At 35.6% G+C, this 15,687-nt stretch overlaps 1 protein-coding gene across 6 annotated transcripts in view; it reads right to left on the bottom strand.

Annotated features, from left to right (window-relative positions):
- Positions 1-734: 734 nt before the first annotated feature.
- The window catches only part of kdm6a (lysine (K)-specific demethylase 6A), a 548,877-nt gene continuing 533,924 nt past the window's right edge, over positions 735-15,687 (bottom strand). For all 6 annotated transcript variants that reach the window (XM_039745151.1, XM_039745155.1, XM_039745152.1 and 3 more), the window contains 3 exons: positions 4,519-4,645; positions 4,099-4,269; positions 735-1,620 (listed from right to left, as the gene is read on the bottom strand). In XM_039745151.1, coding sequence (XP_039601085.1) covers positions 1,591-1,620; positions 4,099-4,269; positions 4,519-4,645 — 328 coding nt within the window. In that variant the 3' untranslated portion in view covers positions 735-1,590. The remainder of the gene's footprint in view (positions 1,621-4,098; positions 4,270-4,518; positions 4,646-15,687) is intronic.

The raw sequence follows: 15,687 nt of genomic DNA, 5'->3' as shown, positions 1-15,687 counted from the left end.
AACTGCATAAAATAAATGAAGACACAAGCTAAATTTAATTTGGAAAAACTGATATATCAATAACACATTTAAAATAACTCCAAAACCTGACTGTTTTTGTAATGTGAATCCCATTTGTTGTCTAAACAATTTCCTTAATGCACTCCGAAGTGTTTTGTAAAGGCTTCTGCAAAGCACAGAGTCAAAGAATGCAATCTTGTCTTGATTGCCAAAGAAGGAAGAGAACATCACTGAAGTTCATCATACAGGTATATTATAAAATTGTAAACAGTTTATTACTAAATTTAAAATCTATCAATATATCATTTACACACACTTTATTTCTGCTTTCCTGTAGATGGCAAAAATTATAGCTTCAAAATCAAAAATATCAAACACTTTATTACAAACTCTTTATTTCAACTAAAGTTTATAGAGCACTAGATTGTTACATTTGAATGTGTTCTGTGTTGTAAACTGTTTTTCCACATACACATATACTGTATATATATATATATATATATATATATATATATATATATATATATATATATATATATATATTTGTATTCACACACGCGCACACACGCACACACTCAAACAATATCTGCTTTCACCTGTGCATACAGTACCAGTCACATATTGTTTTTTTTTGGTAAAGAGGCTAAAATTTAACAATAGATAAAACATTTTTCAAACAATAAAACAATTTTAATGTAAGTTTCTGTACAATGCTAAGCAGTTTTATTTATATAGAAAACGTAATTGGAGTAGTGTTTAAAATAACAAAACTCCATAAAATTTAATGGCAGGTACTCTGGAGAAAATAACAGCATTCCATCCACAAATATTTTCAAGCAATAAATATGTATTTATAAATAGTGTAAATTTACATCAAGATTAGAAACAAAAAAAAAAAAAAATCACAAAATTGAATTTTATTTCTTAGTCTATGTGCAACCCATTTATCTTTGTGACTTGGCTGTTAATTTTTTCTTTAACCTAAGAAACCAGAGAGAAACGGTTTCCAAAAAAACAAAAAATTAAAATAAAATAAAAATGACAGATAAAACAAAAAAGCAGTAAAAAATTATATTCACCTAACTTCTCACATTACAAAATTTTATATTTTGTTGCCCAAAGAGACTTAAAATTTCTATCTAACATACAAAAGACCAGCTATGCTAGTACTCAGTTGTCTTAGGGAAACTTCGAAGGAAAAAAAGAAAAGAAAAAGATAAAGGAACCAATCAGCCCAATAACAGAGCAATACAAAAGAGGAAGGTTGTCAAGTCAGTAGTCTTTGTGTGATGTTGCCAGTTGTGACAGATATTTACATATACAAAACAAGTAATTTTTTTTTTTTTTTTTAAAGTTTAGTTTTCTTGTTTAAGTACAGCTGAAACAGCTATAAATAGTCCTGGAATAGGAGCAGCACCTACTCCTCTCCAGATGGTTGACACTCCGCACTAGGAAGGTTGCATAGACACACAGCTTTCAGCCAGCAGCCTTATGGGATAGCTACAGATACCAGTGGTGCAGAACTGGGTCACTTCCTGAATATCAGAAATGTTTCATTGTTTATTGTCCATAAAACAATAAATATTAATGTCAAGATGAGGGTGAAGGCAATGGAGGAGCCTAAAAAAGAAAAGGATATTTTATTAGGATACATATTAATATATGGATAATTTAAATAAATGTGCATAACAGATTAAATATTTAAATACTGAAATGAACCAATGTAATAATAGTATATTTTGATATTTAATTGCACATGGCTGTTGACTACATGAATGGCTCTGTTTGTAATGTAAAGAACCCCTCACACAAAAAAAAATGTCCTTGCCTATTTAATGCTTTCATTCAAAATTTATTTGCAGTTCTCATTTGAACTGGCCTACATAAACAGGTGTGTTTACAGGAGACATTACACAATCTGAATTCAGATACATCACTTTTAACTGCTCCTGATTAACCATTAAATAAATACAAAATTGTCAAGTATTGTGCCAGTCTTTGCTGGAAGAACTCGGAATTGGCTGTTGAAAGAAGCCTCTCTTGCCTTAAGTCTTGCTAAAGCCAGATGTATAATATATACACCTGGAGACAACCATGAGTGAATTTTGTTTAAAACTGGGTGGAAATAATTAGACGGCTCACCGAGTGTCACATTTCTAAACCAAACCAATGCTTCATAAAGGTGGAGCTCAAAGTAGGGGCGTTACGGCATTAAATAGGATTTTAATCAATATTTTTAATTAATGCCTGATATAATTTAATAGTTTAAAGCAAGTATATACTTATGTTTATTAAGTAGTATAGTGTAGTATATTAAACATAAGGGTAAGAGTTGAATGTAACTAAAGGGTTAATTAATGTTGTTTTAAGCCTAGGCACATAAGGCTTTTACCTCATCTTAGAGGAGTCACCAAGATAGTTGCCAAGGTTAAAGTAAAGTAGATGTGTAACAAACAATCTAGACAGCAGAAATAAACTAATAGGAAACCAAAACATCACTTCTATGAAGCGGTGCTGAAATCAATTTGCAAATCATTGCATTCTGCTTTTATTTACATTTTATATAGTGTCCCAACTATTTTGGAATTGGGGTTGCATATATTATATGCCTGGCTTAACAAGACTACTTTGGATAATCATTTATTCATGAAGTCATTCATTTAGTGAATCATGTATCATCAAAAATCATACTGCACTGACCAAATATGTGACTGCACTGAACTCATGACAATCAATATTACTGTTTTTAAAAGTATATTTAAAACATTAAAAAATAGCACTGCAATCAGAAAAAATGATCATGTGCACAAAGTACAATGGGCTCTGAATTTTTCACTACAACTACTTGTACCTTTTCGGGCAAGAGTCTATTGGCGGAGTTAGCTAAAATTGTGCATTAGTGGCACTAAAGTCAGTAAAACAAAGGGAAATCTTAAATATGATGTCCTTATTGTGGTTGAAGTACAAACTAATCTGTACAGAGGGATTATAGATAATACCAACATGCACTGGGAACAGCATCTTCTTAACTTTTTGATTGGCAATACTATAAATGGATTTCTGAAATAATTTAGTTGTAGTTTAAAACTTCTCTCAAAGGAAAGTGTTTTACATAGCGCCAGAGAGTTACTTAGTTTAATTACCATCCATGAACAGATATTCATGTTGTGATTTCTCCTTCCATTACAAAAAACATTCAAACACCATTCCATTCATAATACAAGGAAAATGCTTACTTTGTTTTTTGTTTGTAATATTTCTTAGCTATTCTTATTTTCTGAGGCTGCTAAAAGCCTGCAGATAAAACTCATAGTCCATCTACAAGGCAGTTTAAATGTTTGTCCATAATAATTGAGTGAATTTGTTTCCCCAAGTGCTATATGCAATGAACTGGTAACCCACCTAGGGCTGTGTTTTTCATTTGAAGACTTTAAAAATCAAGGTTCCTTTTACTCTGGGCACATATTTCGTTGGAGGATGGGAGGAGAAACAAATTATTTTTTTTTGTTACCCATGAATGTAGAAGTAGATCAAGAGCCACCCTGCATCTCTCCTGTGCTGTGGCTGGAAGAGAGCTGGAAGTGGGTTGTTCTAACCCTAACTGTTGCAGTTGGAAGTTGATTTCACAAAGTATTTGTGAAATACAGTCAATTGATTGACTGGATCAATTCCCATATTGCCAAAGGTTTACTTATAGTATGTTGCCAAATTGATATTTCATAAGCGGCCCTAGTAATCATCTTCCTCTTTCAATTACATTTTAAATTCTATTAGTAAAATCACTGCCAAAAAATCTGCTCAGTGTGTACAGCTAACAATTTATTGAAGATTATGCTAATAGCCATGAAAGACAAAACATGCAAAATTAATAGTCTGCTTTGCACCTCTTCAGTTCTTAAGATTCCAAGTAGTTTGTGAGAACTGACACTGTACAATAAACAATATATTACAAATATGCTAATGACATGTTAGAAAGAAAAAGTTACTGTAATTCACTTTTTTGTTAAAAAAAACCAAAAAACTTCCCCACTTTAATGCCACAGATATGCTGTATTCATTAAGATAAACTAAGACATTTACATATTAAAATTTACTTACTATTGTGAACAAGTCATAGACATACATCAATTCCTCCATCTTGTACTGTTCTAGCACCACAAAATTGTCCAGATTTGCATTGCCTTTACGCGCACAGTCCTGACAATGCACTATGTAAGTCTTTCGAGAATTGCTCTCATTAGTGACAAAAAGCAGATTGAAGACCTCCACCTGTTATATATAAATAAATAAATAGAATTAAAAAAAATTTGAGAATGTGTAACATTTTCATGTATTACCCATTAAGAATAAATATGAATGCCATGAAGCATAAATATCCTCATAAAAAGACAGTGTGGTTATTTTTGTTAAAATTTCAAATAAAACCACATTAATAATAAAACTTATTTATGAAGATGAAGTCTAACAATGTTAAATAAGTGGTAAATCGACTTTCAGTTGTAATTAAAATGATCTTACCTCACAGATGCTACAATAATGTGCTGTCTCATCTTTTGCTCTCCCATGCCACGCCATTTCTTTCCCTGCAGCAGTTAAAGCTTCCTTCAACATTTGGCACTGCTTTAGCGTCCTCAACAAGCAGTACCTTAAAAAAAAAAAAAAATTTATTTAATTTTAAAATGCCTAAAATGAACAATACTTCAACATGTTTTATTTGAACGGTTAGAAAAATGCTTCTATTTCTCTGTTTCTCTACTTCATTAGAGTACCTGATTTTTCACCTTAAGCTTTTTATTTATCCTTACTTTAAAAACTATAACAGATGGGAAAATTAGACTAAAAGACGACACAGTATTTTTGATCCTTGCCTCCTTGCTACATATTCTATCAGACATAGTGACGTGCTGGTCTCACTTCTTTCTGCCTGTTCTGTTTGTGCCACACCACCTCCCCCATCCTTCATTTCTATTGCAATAAGACTTTTAATCCTGAAATTTAAAAACATTATAATTTAACTGCTTACAAATGACAACACAGCATTACTAAAACATTGTTACAGTTTTTAAGACAAATTAATAGCCAACTATTATACACAAAGTGGAGCAAATCATGTTAAGTCATACTGAAATTGCCTTCAGAATTACTCAATACTTCATCACTAAACATGGGTTTTACTAATTTGCTGGAATTCCATGTGAAAATAACAAAATGATACAATCAAAGAAGCACATGTGATATTATTCACTTTGACTGGCAGAAGGCGTTTGATAAGATCCCACTTTAGAGACTAGAAATAAAAATGAAATGGGATTTTGGGGTGTGGTATATAATTGCCTATAGATTTGGTTTAAGTATAGGAAGCAAGGGCTCATTTTATAAGAAACCTTATCAGAACTATGTATGAAATGATGTGTCACTTAACACTAGAATTACTGGAGTCTACAAAAAAACTCATAGATCCGGCCCACCTTGAATCCGTTTGCACCTCTCCGTCAGCGTCTTTTGTCCTCTAAATGTGCCGATAAAGACAAGCTGCCGGCTATTCCATCCCCCCATCGACTTAGAAAGTGCACAAACTTCTCCCAGCTCATGCCTTGATTGATTATATAGGAGTGAAGTGGAGTTTTAGAGTGGAAATAATAGATCGTTATTTGGAACACACGCATTTCATGTGTGTTCCATTTCTACAGAAATCTGTGCAAACACATTTTTAAAACAGAAACGTTTTTCATATTTTAGTAGTAAATGACAAACGTAGGCATAAACTATAGAATGTATGAAGCCTGAAGTCCAAAGATCACGTGAACACTTTCACAAAAGGTTCAAGGAAAAGACAACAGCTTCCGTGGTGCAGCGGTAAGATTTGCTGACTTGTAATCAAGAGTCCCCGGTTTGATCCCGACTCACAACTATACTTGATCATTTTCAGTAGTGAGCTGCTCTTATTTTTAATATTATACAGTACACACATACACTTGGTTTGCATCTGTAACCCATGGTGTACATTTATAGGACTTGTAAAAGTTAGTGTTTTTTTTTTTCACTTTTATTCTCTCTAAATCACGATCATGATACATACTAGGGATCTGATGCTGTTAGTTTTTATTTGACACTGGGAATAACTGGAGATGTGAGTGGTGTTTTGAGACAATGGAACTGGACATTCTCTCATCTGGAGGGATTAAAGCTGACACACAAATGCTGGTGAATCTGCCTTCATCGTATCTCACCTTCATTTGATTTTTTTTTTATTCAGTTTTATTGAGTGTTCCTGCTAATGCTGAATTAGTATGCACCTTATGGCCTATGATGTCAAAAAAAAAAGGAAAACCTTGTGGCACCAATGCAACATTATTCATAATCATTCGCATAACATCTTGTGGTTTGTAATCAGTGACCGGGTGTTTTTTTTCCCCCGATCTTGCCAGTCCCCACATGTTGCTGTATGCTATTTCTTTTGTACTCCAGGACATGTAGAGGAAAGAACAGCACAGAGCATTAACTTCATATATTTATATGCAATCATCTCTATGTTGTGGTTTCTATTACACATCTGAAAGAAAGAGACAATATATGTGAAAACATCATCGCACTAATGCAATATTATTTGAAAATGAACAGCGTCAGATTGGATGTCAATTTATGCTGGTGCTGTTACTTAAGGTGGGGGGAAGGAATAGCTGGCTGCCTGCAGCTTGTCTTTATCGGCACATTTAGAGGACAAAAGACGCTGGTGGAGAGGTGCGAACGGATTTAAGATGGGCCGGTCTATGAGTTTTTTTTCGTAGGCTCAGGTAATTCTAGTGTTAAGGAACCACCACTAGGGCCACAGCCATTTTTAATATGTATAAATGATGTGAACAATCATACACAATAGGCTGGTTAAGTTTGTAGATAATACCAAGCCAGGAAGGATGAAAGACAAGAATCAGTAGAATTATTTATCACAGAGGGACTTGGACAGAATACTGGGGGGGTGGGGGAATTTGTTCCTGATATAATTTAATGCAAATAAACTTAATGTATTAAATGTAGGAAGTAGAAATCTTACATTTGAAAAAACAATGAGAAGTCAGAAATTTGAAAGTACCAGTTATGAGAAAGACCTAGCCATCACTATCAATATCTAGACAGTATAGAGAGGCCATTAAGGAGGCTAACAGAAAGTTAGGTTAACACTAGAATTAGATAGATAGATAGATAGATACTTTATTAATCCCAAGGGGAAATTCACATAATCCAGCAGCAGTATACTGATACAAAGAAGCAATATTAAATTAAATAGTAATAAAAAAAAAAAAAAGCAGACAATAACGGAGTAATGTTAGCATTTACTCCCCCGGGTGGAATTGAAGAGTCAAAAAAAAAAATAAAAAATTACCAAAACCCACAAAAAAAACTCATAAATCTGGCCCACCTTTAATCCCTTCGCACCTTTCTGACAGCGTCTTTTTTCTTGTAAATGTGCCAATCAAGACAAGCAGCATACTATTCCATTCCCCCAGCACTGCAGAACTGGTACAAAGTTCTCCCAGTTCTAGCCTTCATTATCTGGGAGTGAAATGCTGGAGTTTTAGAATGGAAATAGATTGTTATTTGGAACACATTCATTTCATGTGTGTTCCGTTTCTACAATAATCTGTGTAAACACATAGTTAAAACAGAAACATTTTTCATATTTTAGTAATAAATGACAAAATGTAGACCTAATCTATGTAATGTGTGAAGCCTGAAGTCTAAAGATTAAATAAACACTTTCACAAAAGGTTCAAAGGATGATGCAACAACTTCCGTAGCGCAGTAGTAAGAATTGCTGAATTGTAATCAAAAGTCCTGGGTTCGATCCTGACGGCCTCATATATTTACTGAGTATATATATTGAGTAGTGAGCTTATTGTTAACATTACACAATAAAAACATACATTTGATTTGCGTCTGTAACAGCCGCTGTAAATTTATAGTACTTGTAATGTATACATACTATCCCACAACCCACCCCCCAATATTCCATCCCAAGAGATCTGACGTTGTTATTTTTTTTTTTGAAACTAGGAATAACCGTAGATGTGAATGGTGTTTTGAGACAATTGAACTGCAAATTCTCTTATCTGGATGGATAGAAGCTGATATACAAACGCTGGTGAATCTGCCTTCTTTCTATCTCATTGTCACTTGAATATTTTTATTCAATTTTATTGAGTGTTCCTTACGCTGAAGTAGTATGCACCTTATGGTCCATGATGTCAAAGCCACATTGACAAAAACCAGAGACATAGGTATATACACTGGTGTGAAAAACTATTTGCCCCCTTCCTGATTTCTTATTCTTTTGCATGTTTGTCACACAAAATGTTTCTGATCATCAAACACATTTAACCATTAGTCAAATATAACACAAGTAAACACAAAATACAGTTTTTAAATGATGGTTTTTATTATTTAGGGAAAAAAATCCAAACCTACATGGCCCTGTGTGAAAAAGTAATTGCCCCCTTGTTAAAAAATAACCTAACTGTGGTGTATCACAACTGAGTTCAATTTCTGTAGCCACCCCCAGGCCTGATTAGAAGCTAGACATCATGCCAAGATCCAAAGAAATTTAGGAACAAACGAGAACAGAAATAATTGAGATCTATCAGTCTGGTAAAGGTTATAAAGCCATTTCTAAAGCTTTGGGACTCCAGCGAACCACAGTAAGAGCCATTATCCACAAATGGCAAAAACATGGAACAGTGGTGAACCTTCCCAGGAGCGGCCGGCCGACCAAAATTACCCCAAGAGCGCAGAGACGCCTCATCTGAGAGGTCACAAAAGACCCCAGGACAACATCTAAAGAACTGCAGGCCTCACGTGCCTCAATTAAGGTCAGTGTTCACGACTCCACAATAAGAAAGAGACTGGGCAAAAACGGCCTGCATGGCAGATTTCCAAGACACAAACCACTGTTAAGCAAAAAGAACATTAGGGCTCGTCTCAATTTTGCTAAGAAACATCTCAATGATTGCCAAGACTTTTGGGAAAATACCTTGTGGACTGATGAAACAAAAGTTGAACTTTTTGGAAGGCAAATGTCCCGTTACATCTGGCGAAAAGGAACACAGCATTTCAGAAAAAGAACATCATACCAACAGTAAAATATGGTGGTGGTAGTGTGATGGTCTGGGGTTGTTTTGCTGCTTCAGGACCTGGAAGGCTTGCTGTGATAGATGGAACCATGAATTCTACTGTCTACCAAAAAATCCTGAAGGAGAATGTCCTGCCATCTGTTCGTCAACTCAAGCTGAAGCGATCTTGGGTGCTGCAACAGGACAATGACCCAAAACACACCAGCAAATCCACCTCTGAATGGCTGAAGAAAAACTAAATGAAGACTTTGGAGTGGCCTAGTCAAAGTCCTGACCTGAATCCAATTAAGATGCTATGGCATGACCTTAAAAAGACGGTTCATGCTAGAAAACCCTCAAATAAAGCTGAATTACAACAATTCTGCAAAGATGAGTGGGCCAAAATTCCTCCAGAGCTGTAAAGACTCATTGCAAGTTATCGCAAACGCTTGATTGCAGTTATTGCTGCTAAGGGTGGCCCAACCAGTTATTAGGTTCAGGGGGCAATTACTTTTTCACACAGGGCCATGTAGGTTTGGATTTTTTTTCTCCCTAAATAATAAAAACCATCGTTTAAAAACTGCATTTTGTGTTTACTTGTGTTATATTTGACTAATGGTTAAAAGTGTTTGATGATCAGAAACATTTTGTGTGACAAACATGCAAAAGAATAAGAAATCAGGAAGGGGGCAAATAGTTTTTCACACCACTGTATGGATATTTGGAATTATTATTTATTTTATGACCTGTATAGTACATTTCAGAAAAAATTGTGGCACAGATGCAACATTATTCATATTCATTCGCATACCATCTTGCGGTTGTAATTAGTGGCCGCGTGTTTTTTTTTTTTTTCAAGCTTGCCCGGTCTCCACATTTTGGTGCATGGTGGTGTTTCTTTTGTACTCTAGGAAATGCAGAGGAAAGAATAGTACAGAGAGGTCAGTTTCGTGCTATATGCAATCATCAAATTCAAATGTTAACAGTTCCCACACACCCAAGTACTGTCCTTCCTACATTTACGACAAGTGTACCTGTTGCAATGTACACACTTCTCTCTGTGCTGCACCATGGAAGCTGTTGCATTATCCCCGAACCTTTTGTGAAAGTGTTTATTTGATCTTTGGACTTCTAGCTTCACACATTACATAGTTTATGTCTACATTTTGTCATTTATTACTAAAATATAAAAAATGTTTCTGTTTTAACGATGTGTTTACACTGATTATTGCACAAACGGAACACGTGAAATAACGATCTATTTCCATTGTAAAAATCCAGCACTTCACTCCCAGATAATGAAGGCTAGAAGGCTTGCTGCTTGTCTTGATTGGCACTTTTACAAGACAAAAGATGAAGACAGAGAGGTGAAAAAGGATTTAAGGTGGGCCAGATTTACGAGATTTTTTGTAGGCTTTGGTAATTCAATTGTTAAATAGCCCAACATGCACAGTACAAGTCAAATAATGTGATACTTAAGCTTTATAATGCACTGGTGAGTCCTCAACTGGAGGACTGTGTACAGTTTTGATCTCTGGTTACAAAAAAAGACATAGAAATGCTAGATAAAGAAAAGAGAAGAACGACTAGACTGATTCTAAGACTGCAGGGTATCAGTTATGAAAAATGATTAAATAAGTTGGATTATTTTCAGTTTAAGCAAAAAGATTAAAAGGTAACAAGATAAGTGTTTAAAATTATAAAATGAATTAGTACTGTGGACCCAGGCTGTTACTTTAAAATGAGTTCAGCTGGAACACGAGGGCACAGCTGGAAACTTGTTACGGGTAAATATCACGCAAACATTACTATGTTTTTCTTCATACACAAAACTATACACACACAGAAAAAAAAACAATTACCAAATATTGTGGTATAGAGTAGAACTTTAGGGACCTTCAAATGTTGACTTGATGTCATTTTAGAGAAATTAGATGGACAGAATTGTCAAGCTTTGTAGAGCTAAATAGCCCATTTTCGCCAAAATATTTCTAAGGTGATAATGTTATGACATATGACTGTTTTCTAAAAAGAATTTGCCTTGAAAACTTAGTTAAGCTAGACAGTTACAGTTAGGCTGCAGTTTGTTTTCTTTTAAACTGAAACAGAAATTTGTTGGAAAGTTTGGACAAATTGCTGGAATAATATTAAAAACATTCAGAAAAGTTTAAATTCACAATTGCATATAAAAAATGTATTATTCATTGATGAAAATGTGGCATCATTATTTTGCTTGCAATAAAAGTACTTATCAGTATAACAAAGATCACTATTTGAATATAATTCTAATCTAGGAGAAAAATTCTTATTGAAAGGCAAAGTTGACAATTGATGGCAAAAGAACATTTTTTTAACCTTGCATTAATTTCAGCATCATGTTACTCCAGACACACTATGTTGCAATACTTCTGTATTTTGCATGCGTCTTGAACATCACTTAAAATGGGTCTGGGAAATTTTTTCATTTAATTTTAAAACAATATTCAAACATGAAAAGTGCAATTTTTTTGGCCAAATGGGATTACAGAGGGGCTGCATCAGCCTGCTCTTGATGCAAAGCAGCAACAGAGATGCTGAAAGGCGGAGGACACAAATTGAGTGCGGAATAGTGAATATGCCTACATTGCTGGAGTTGAATGACGCCTGTAGTGTAGTGACACATAAAGCTCCTGTGGATTGCTGTGACTTTAAAACAGGAAGCTGAAAGTGCAAGTTGCTTAAGAAGAACAAAAAAAAAAAAAGAAGAAAGAAGTAGAAAGGACCTAAGTGACAATGTCTACCTTGGCTATACAATTTGGAGGATTGTAAACACTAACTGAGTGGGTTATTATAAAATAAATAAACCGGCTTGATTTCTGCACAGTGAACTGTAAAAGCAGATTTGTTCCTTGTATTGCTTCTCTTACTAATGTACTCTTACTTAAGAAAGGCTGTAACATTGACTTGGTTGTCTGGAGCTGGTTCAGAAAGATCAGATGTCACACAAAATTAAGAAAAAAGAAAAAAAAAAAAAAAAGAAAATTTAGCAAAAAAAAAAAAAAACACAAAACAAAAACGATAACAGTTAAAAGTGGCAGCATGTCCAGTTCAGGTCCAAACAACAGAATGGAACCAGTGTGACAAACCACCGGGCAAAGTTGAAGCCTGTCCCCAATCAATAGCCTGTGAATATTTTTTCTTTGTCCTGCCTCAGAATGGACCGCATCTGTTGTATATCCCCATATGCTAGGAGCAGAGGATACCTTGTCTGGGGCTAAGGCAAGATAATTCTGGAGCTGTACATCACGCTTCTTACCATGTGGCTAGGCTATGATGGGGAAAAGAATGTGCAGGTTGTCTGTAACAGGCAGTTAAAGAGCTATCAGAACAAACTGTGGAAGCGACTTCACTACAGGTGGCTCAAGTCTGACACCAGTTGTTACAATGGAGGGAAGAGGCTGGCTAATGAGCTCTGCAAGCTAAACTGTTTAAATAAAGTACAATAAAAAAAGAAAAGTCACCTGTGGTAAAGGAATGTCTTAGGTATAAAGAAAGAGCAGAGGGAGCTGCAAAAAAAAAAATATGTAAAGAAAACTGCAGAAAATTTGTGGAGGACACAGGAAAGAAGAACGAGGACTGCAAATGTAAAAAAACAAATTATGAAACAAAAAAGTACATGGAAATTTTGCACAAAAAGACTTTTTTTGTTATTTTGCATCTTTTCTCGATGATAACAAAAATACCAAAGTTTTTGTATTTCTGGGAAGGATGCAGTTTTATGTCCAGTTTATGTTTGTTATCCGGAGTGAATACATTTATCCAAACAAATAAAAAAACAATTTTATTTTAAAAAGTATTCAAGCTGTTTTGCTGTGCAAATATCTGATATATTTGGTTTATTTTATAATAGTAATTGATTGAGAAGTCTAAGCTGTTAACTTGAACTCTGAGGCAGTTTTAAGAATGCAAAATAGCATACAGGTATACACTTCTCTCTATTATAAAAATTAAAAAAAAATCCTGTGATGAGACTTTTTGGAAGAGATTTTTTTCAAGTCACGCTCTCCTCTCAAACATATAAAAACATGCCCAAGGTCCACTCACAGACACTTCCTGCACACTCAGCTCTTATACATTTTCCTCACTTTTTTTTTTGCTCTTTATTTCACCTTATACAATTTCTTGTATTAGGAATTTGTTTTTGCATACCCCTTGGGGTCAGAGTGCAGGGTCAGCCATTGTACAGTGCCCCTGGAGCAACTGAAGGTTAAGGGCCTTGCTCAAGAGCCCAGAAGAGTAGGATCTCTTTTGGCAGTGATGGGGATTCGAACCGGCAACCTTTGAGATACTAGCACAGATCCTGAGCCTCAGAGCCACCACTCTGCCCAATTAAAGACGACATATGTCCAAATCTTATTAAAGAATTTTATTGCTAAAGGTTAACAACAAAAGAAATGAGTACATGGGCAATCCTAGCACCGAGCAACGATGAAGTCAAACTAATTAACGGCAAAACTGCCGATTGGTCACACGGCAAATCTGTTAAATGCGTATTAATACAAACCGGATTCCAAAAAAGTTGGGACACTAAACAAATTGTGAATAAAAACTGAATGCAATGATGTGGAGATGGCAAATGTCAATATTTTATTTGTAATAGAACGTAGATGACAGATCAAACATTTAATCCGAGTAAATGTATCATTTTAAAGGAAAAATATGTTGATTCAAAATTTCATGGTGTCAACAAATCCCAAAAAAGTTGGGACAAGTAGCAATAAGAGGCTGGAAAAAGTAAATTTGAGCATAACGAAGAGCTGGAAGACCAATTAATACTAATTAGGTCAATTGGCAACATGATTGGGTATAAAAAGAGCTTCTCAGAGTGGCAGTGTCTCTCAGAAGCCAAGATGGGTAGAGGATCACCAATTCCCACAATGTTGCGCAGAAAGATAGTGGAGCAATATCAGAAAGGTGTTACCCAGCGAAAAATTGCAAAGACTTTGCATCTATCATCATCAACTGTGCATAACATCATCCGAAGATTCAGAGAATCTGGAACAATCTCTGTGCGTAAGGGTCAAGGCCGTGAAACCATACTGGATGCCCGTGATCTCCAGGCCCTTAAACGACACTGCACCACAAACAGGAATGCTACTGTAAAGGAAATCACAGAATGGGCTCAGGAATACTTCCAGAAACCATTGTCAGTGAACACAATCCACCGTGCCATCCGTCGTTGCCAGCTGAAACTCTACAGTGCAAAGAAGAAGCCATTTCTAAGCAAGTTCCACAAGCTCAGGCGTTTTCACTGGGCCAGGGATCATTAAAAAGTGTGGCAAAATGGAAGACTGTTCTGTGGTCAGACGAGTCACGATTCGAAGTTCTTTTTGGAAATCTGGGACGCCATGTCATCCGGACCAAAGAGGACAAGGACAACCCAAGTTGTTATCAACGCTCAGTTCAGAAGCCTGCATCTCTGATGGTATGGGGTTGCATGAGTGCGTGTGGCATGGCTTGCATGTCTGGAAAGGCACCATCAATGCAGAAAAATATATTCAGGTTCTAGAACAACATATGCTCCCATCCAGACGTCATCTCTTTCAGGAAAGACCCTGCATTTTTCAACAAGATAATGCCAGACCACATTCTGCATCAATAACAACATCATGGCTGCGTAGGAGAAGGATCCGGGTACTGAAATGGCCAGTCTGCAGTCCAGATCTTTCACCTATAGAGAACATTTGGCGCATCATAAAGAGGAAGGTGCTACAAAGAAGGCCCAAGACGATTGAACAGTTAGAGGCCTGTATTAGACAAGAATGGGAGAGCATTCCTATTTCTAAACTTGAGAAACTGGTCTCCTCGGTCCCCAGACGTCTGTTGAGTGTTGTAAGAAGAAGGGGTGATGCCACACAGTGGTGAAAATGGCCTTGTCCCAACTTTTTTGGGATTTGTTGACACCATGAAATTCTGAATCAACATATTTTTCCCTTAAAATGATACATTTTCTCAGTTTAAACTTTTGTTCCGTGATTTATGTTCTATTCTGAATAAAATATTAGAAGTTGGCACCTCCACATCATTGCATTCAGTTTTTATTGACGATTTGTATAGTGTCCCAACTTTTTTGGAATCCGGTTTTTATACGATGCTGAAACAGTTGGTGGCGATCATGTGGACGATGAAAACATCAACTTATAATATCCCGAAGAATACCTACAACCATTAACACAGTCCGGTCTTCCATCTCACGAATTACTGTAGAAAGAAGGATGTATCCAAGAAAGGTAATACAGTACATCTTCCATAGAAAACAGACAACAAAGGAGATCTTGATATGCCATTCGTATTAAAACGTTAACTGTTCCCTGTTAGAATAGCTTTTGCAAAGACAATTAACAAATTACAGAGACAAAATCTCAAAAAAGTTGGTTTATTTATTAGAGAGAAGAAACGCAATTCTGTTTAAATTGTACATTTGCATCCCCATATGCGAGTGACAGAACCACAAAGAGGCTAGCGCGTAGCACAGGCCCGTGGGTTGGCGAGTGAAGTGAGCAGTGAACAAAGCCCCCTAGTCTGGAATAAATAAAATCTGACA

The sequence above is a fragment of the Polypterus senegalus genome, chromosome 2 (genome assembly GCF_016835505.1).
Source record: "Polypterus senegalus isolate Bchr_013 chromosome 2, ASM1683550v1, whole genome shotgun sequence".
NCBI lineage: Eukaryota > Metazoa > Chordata > Cladistia > Polypteriformes > Polypteridae > Polypterus > Polypterus senegalus.
This window is presented reverse-complemented; position numbering and strand designations above follow the sequence as displayed.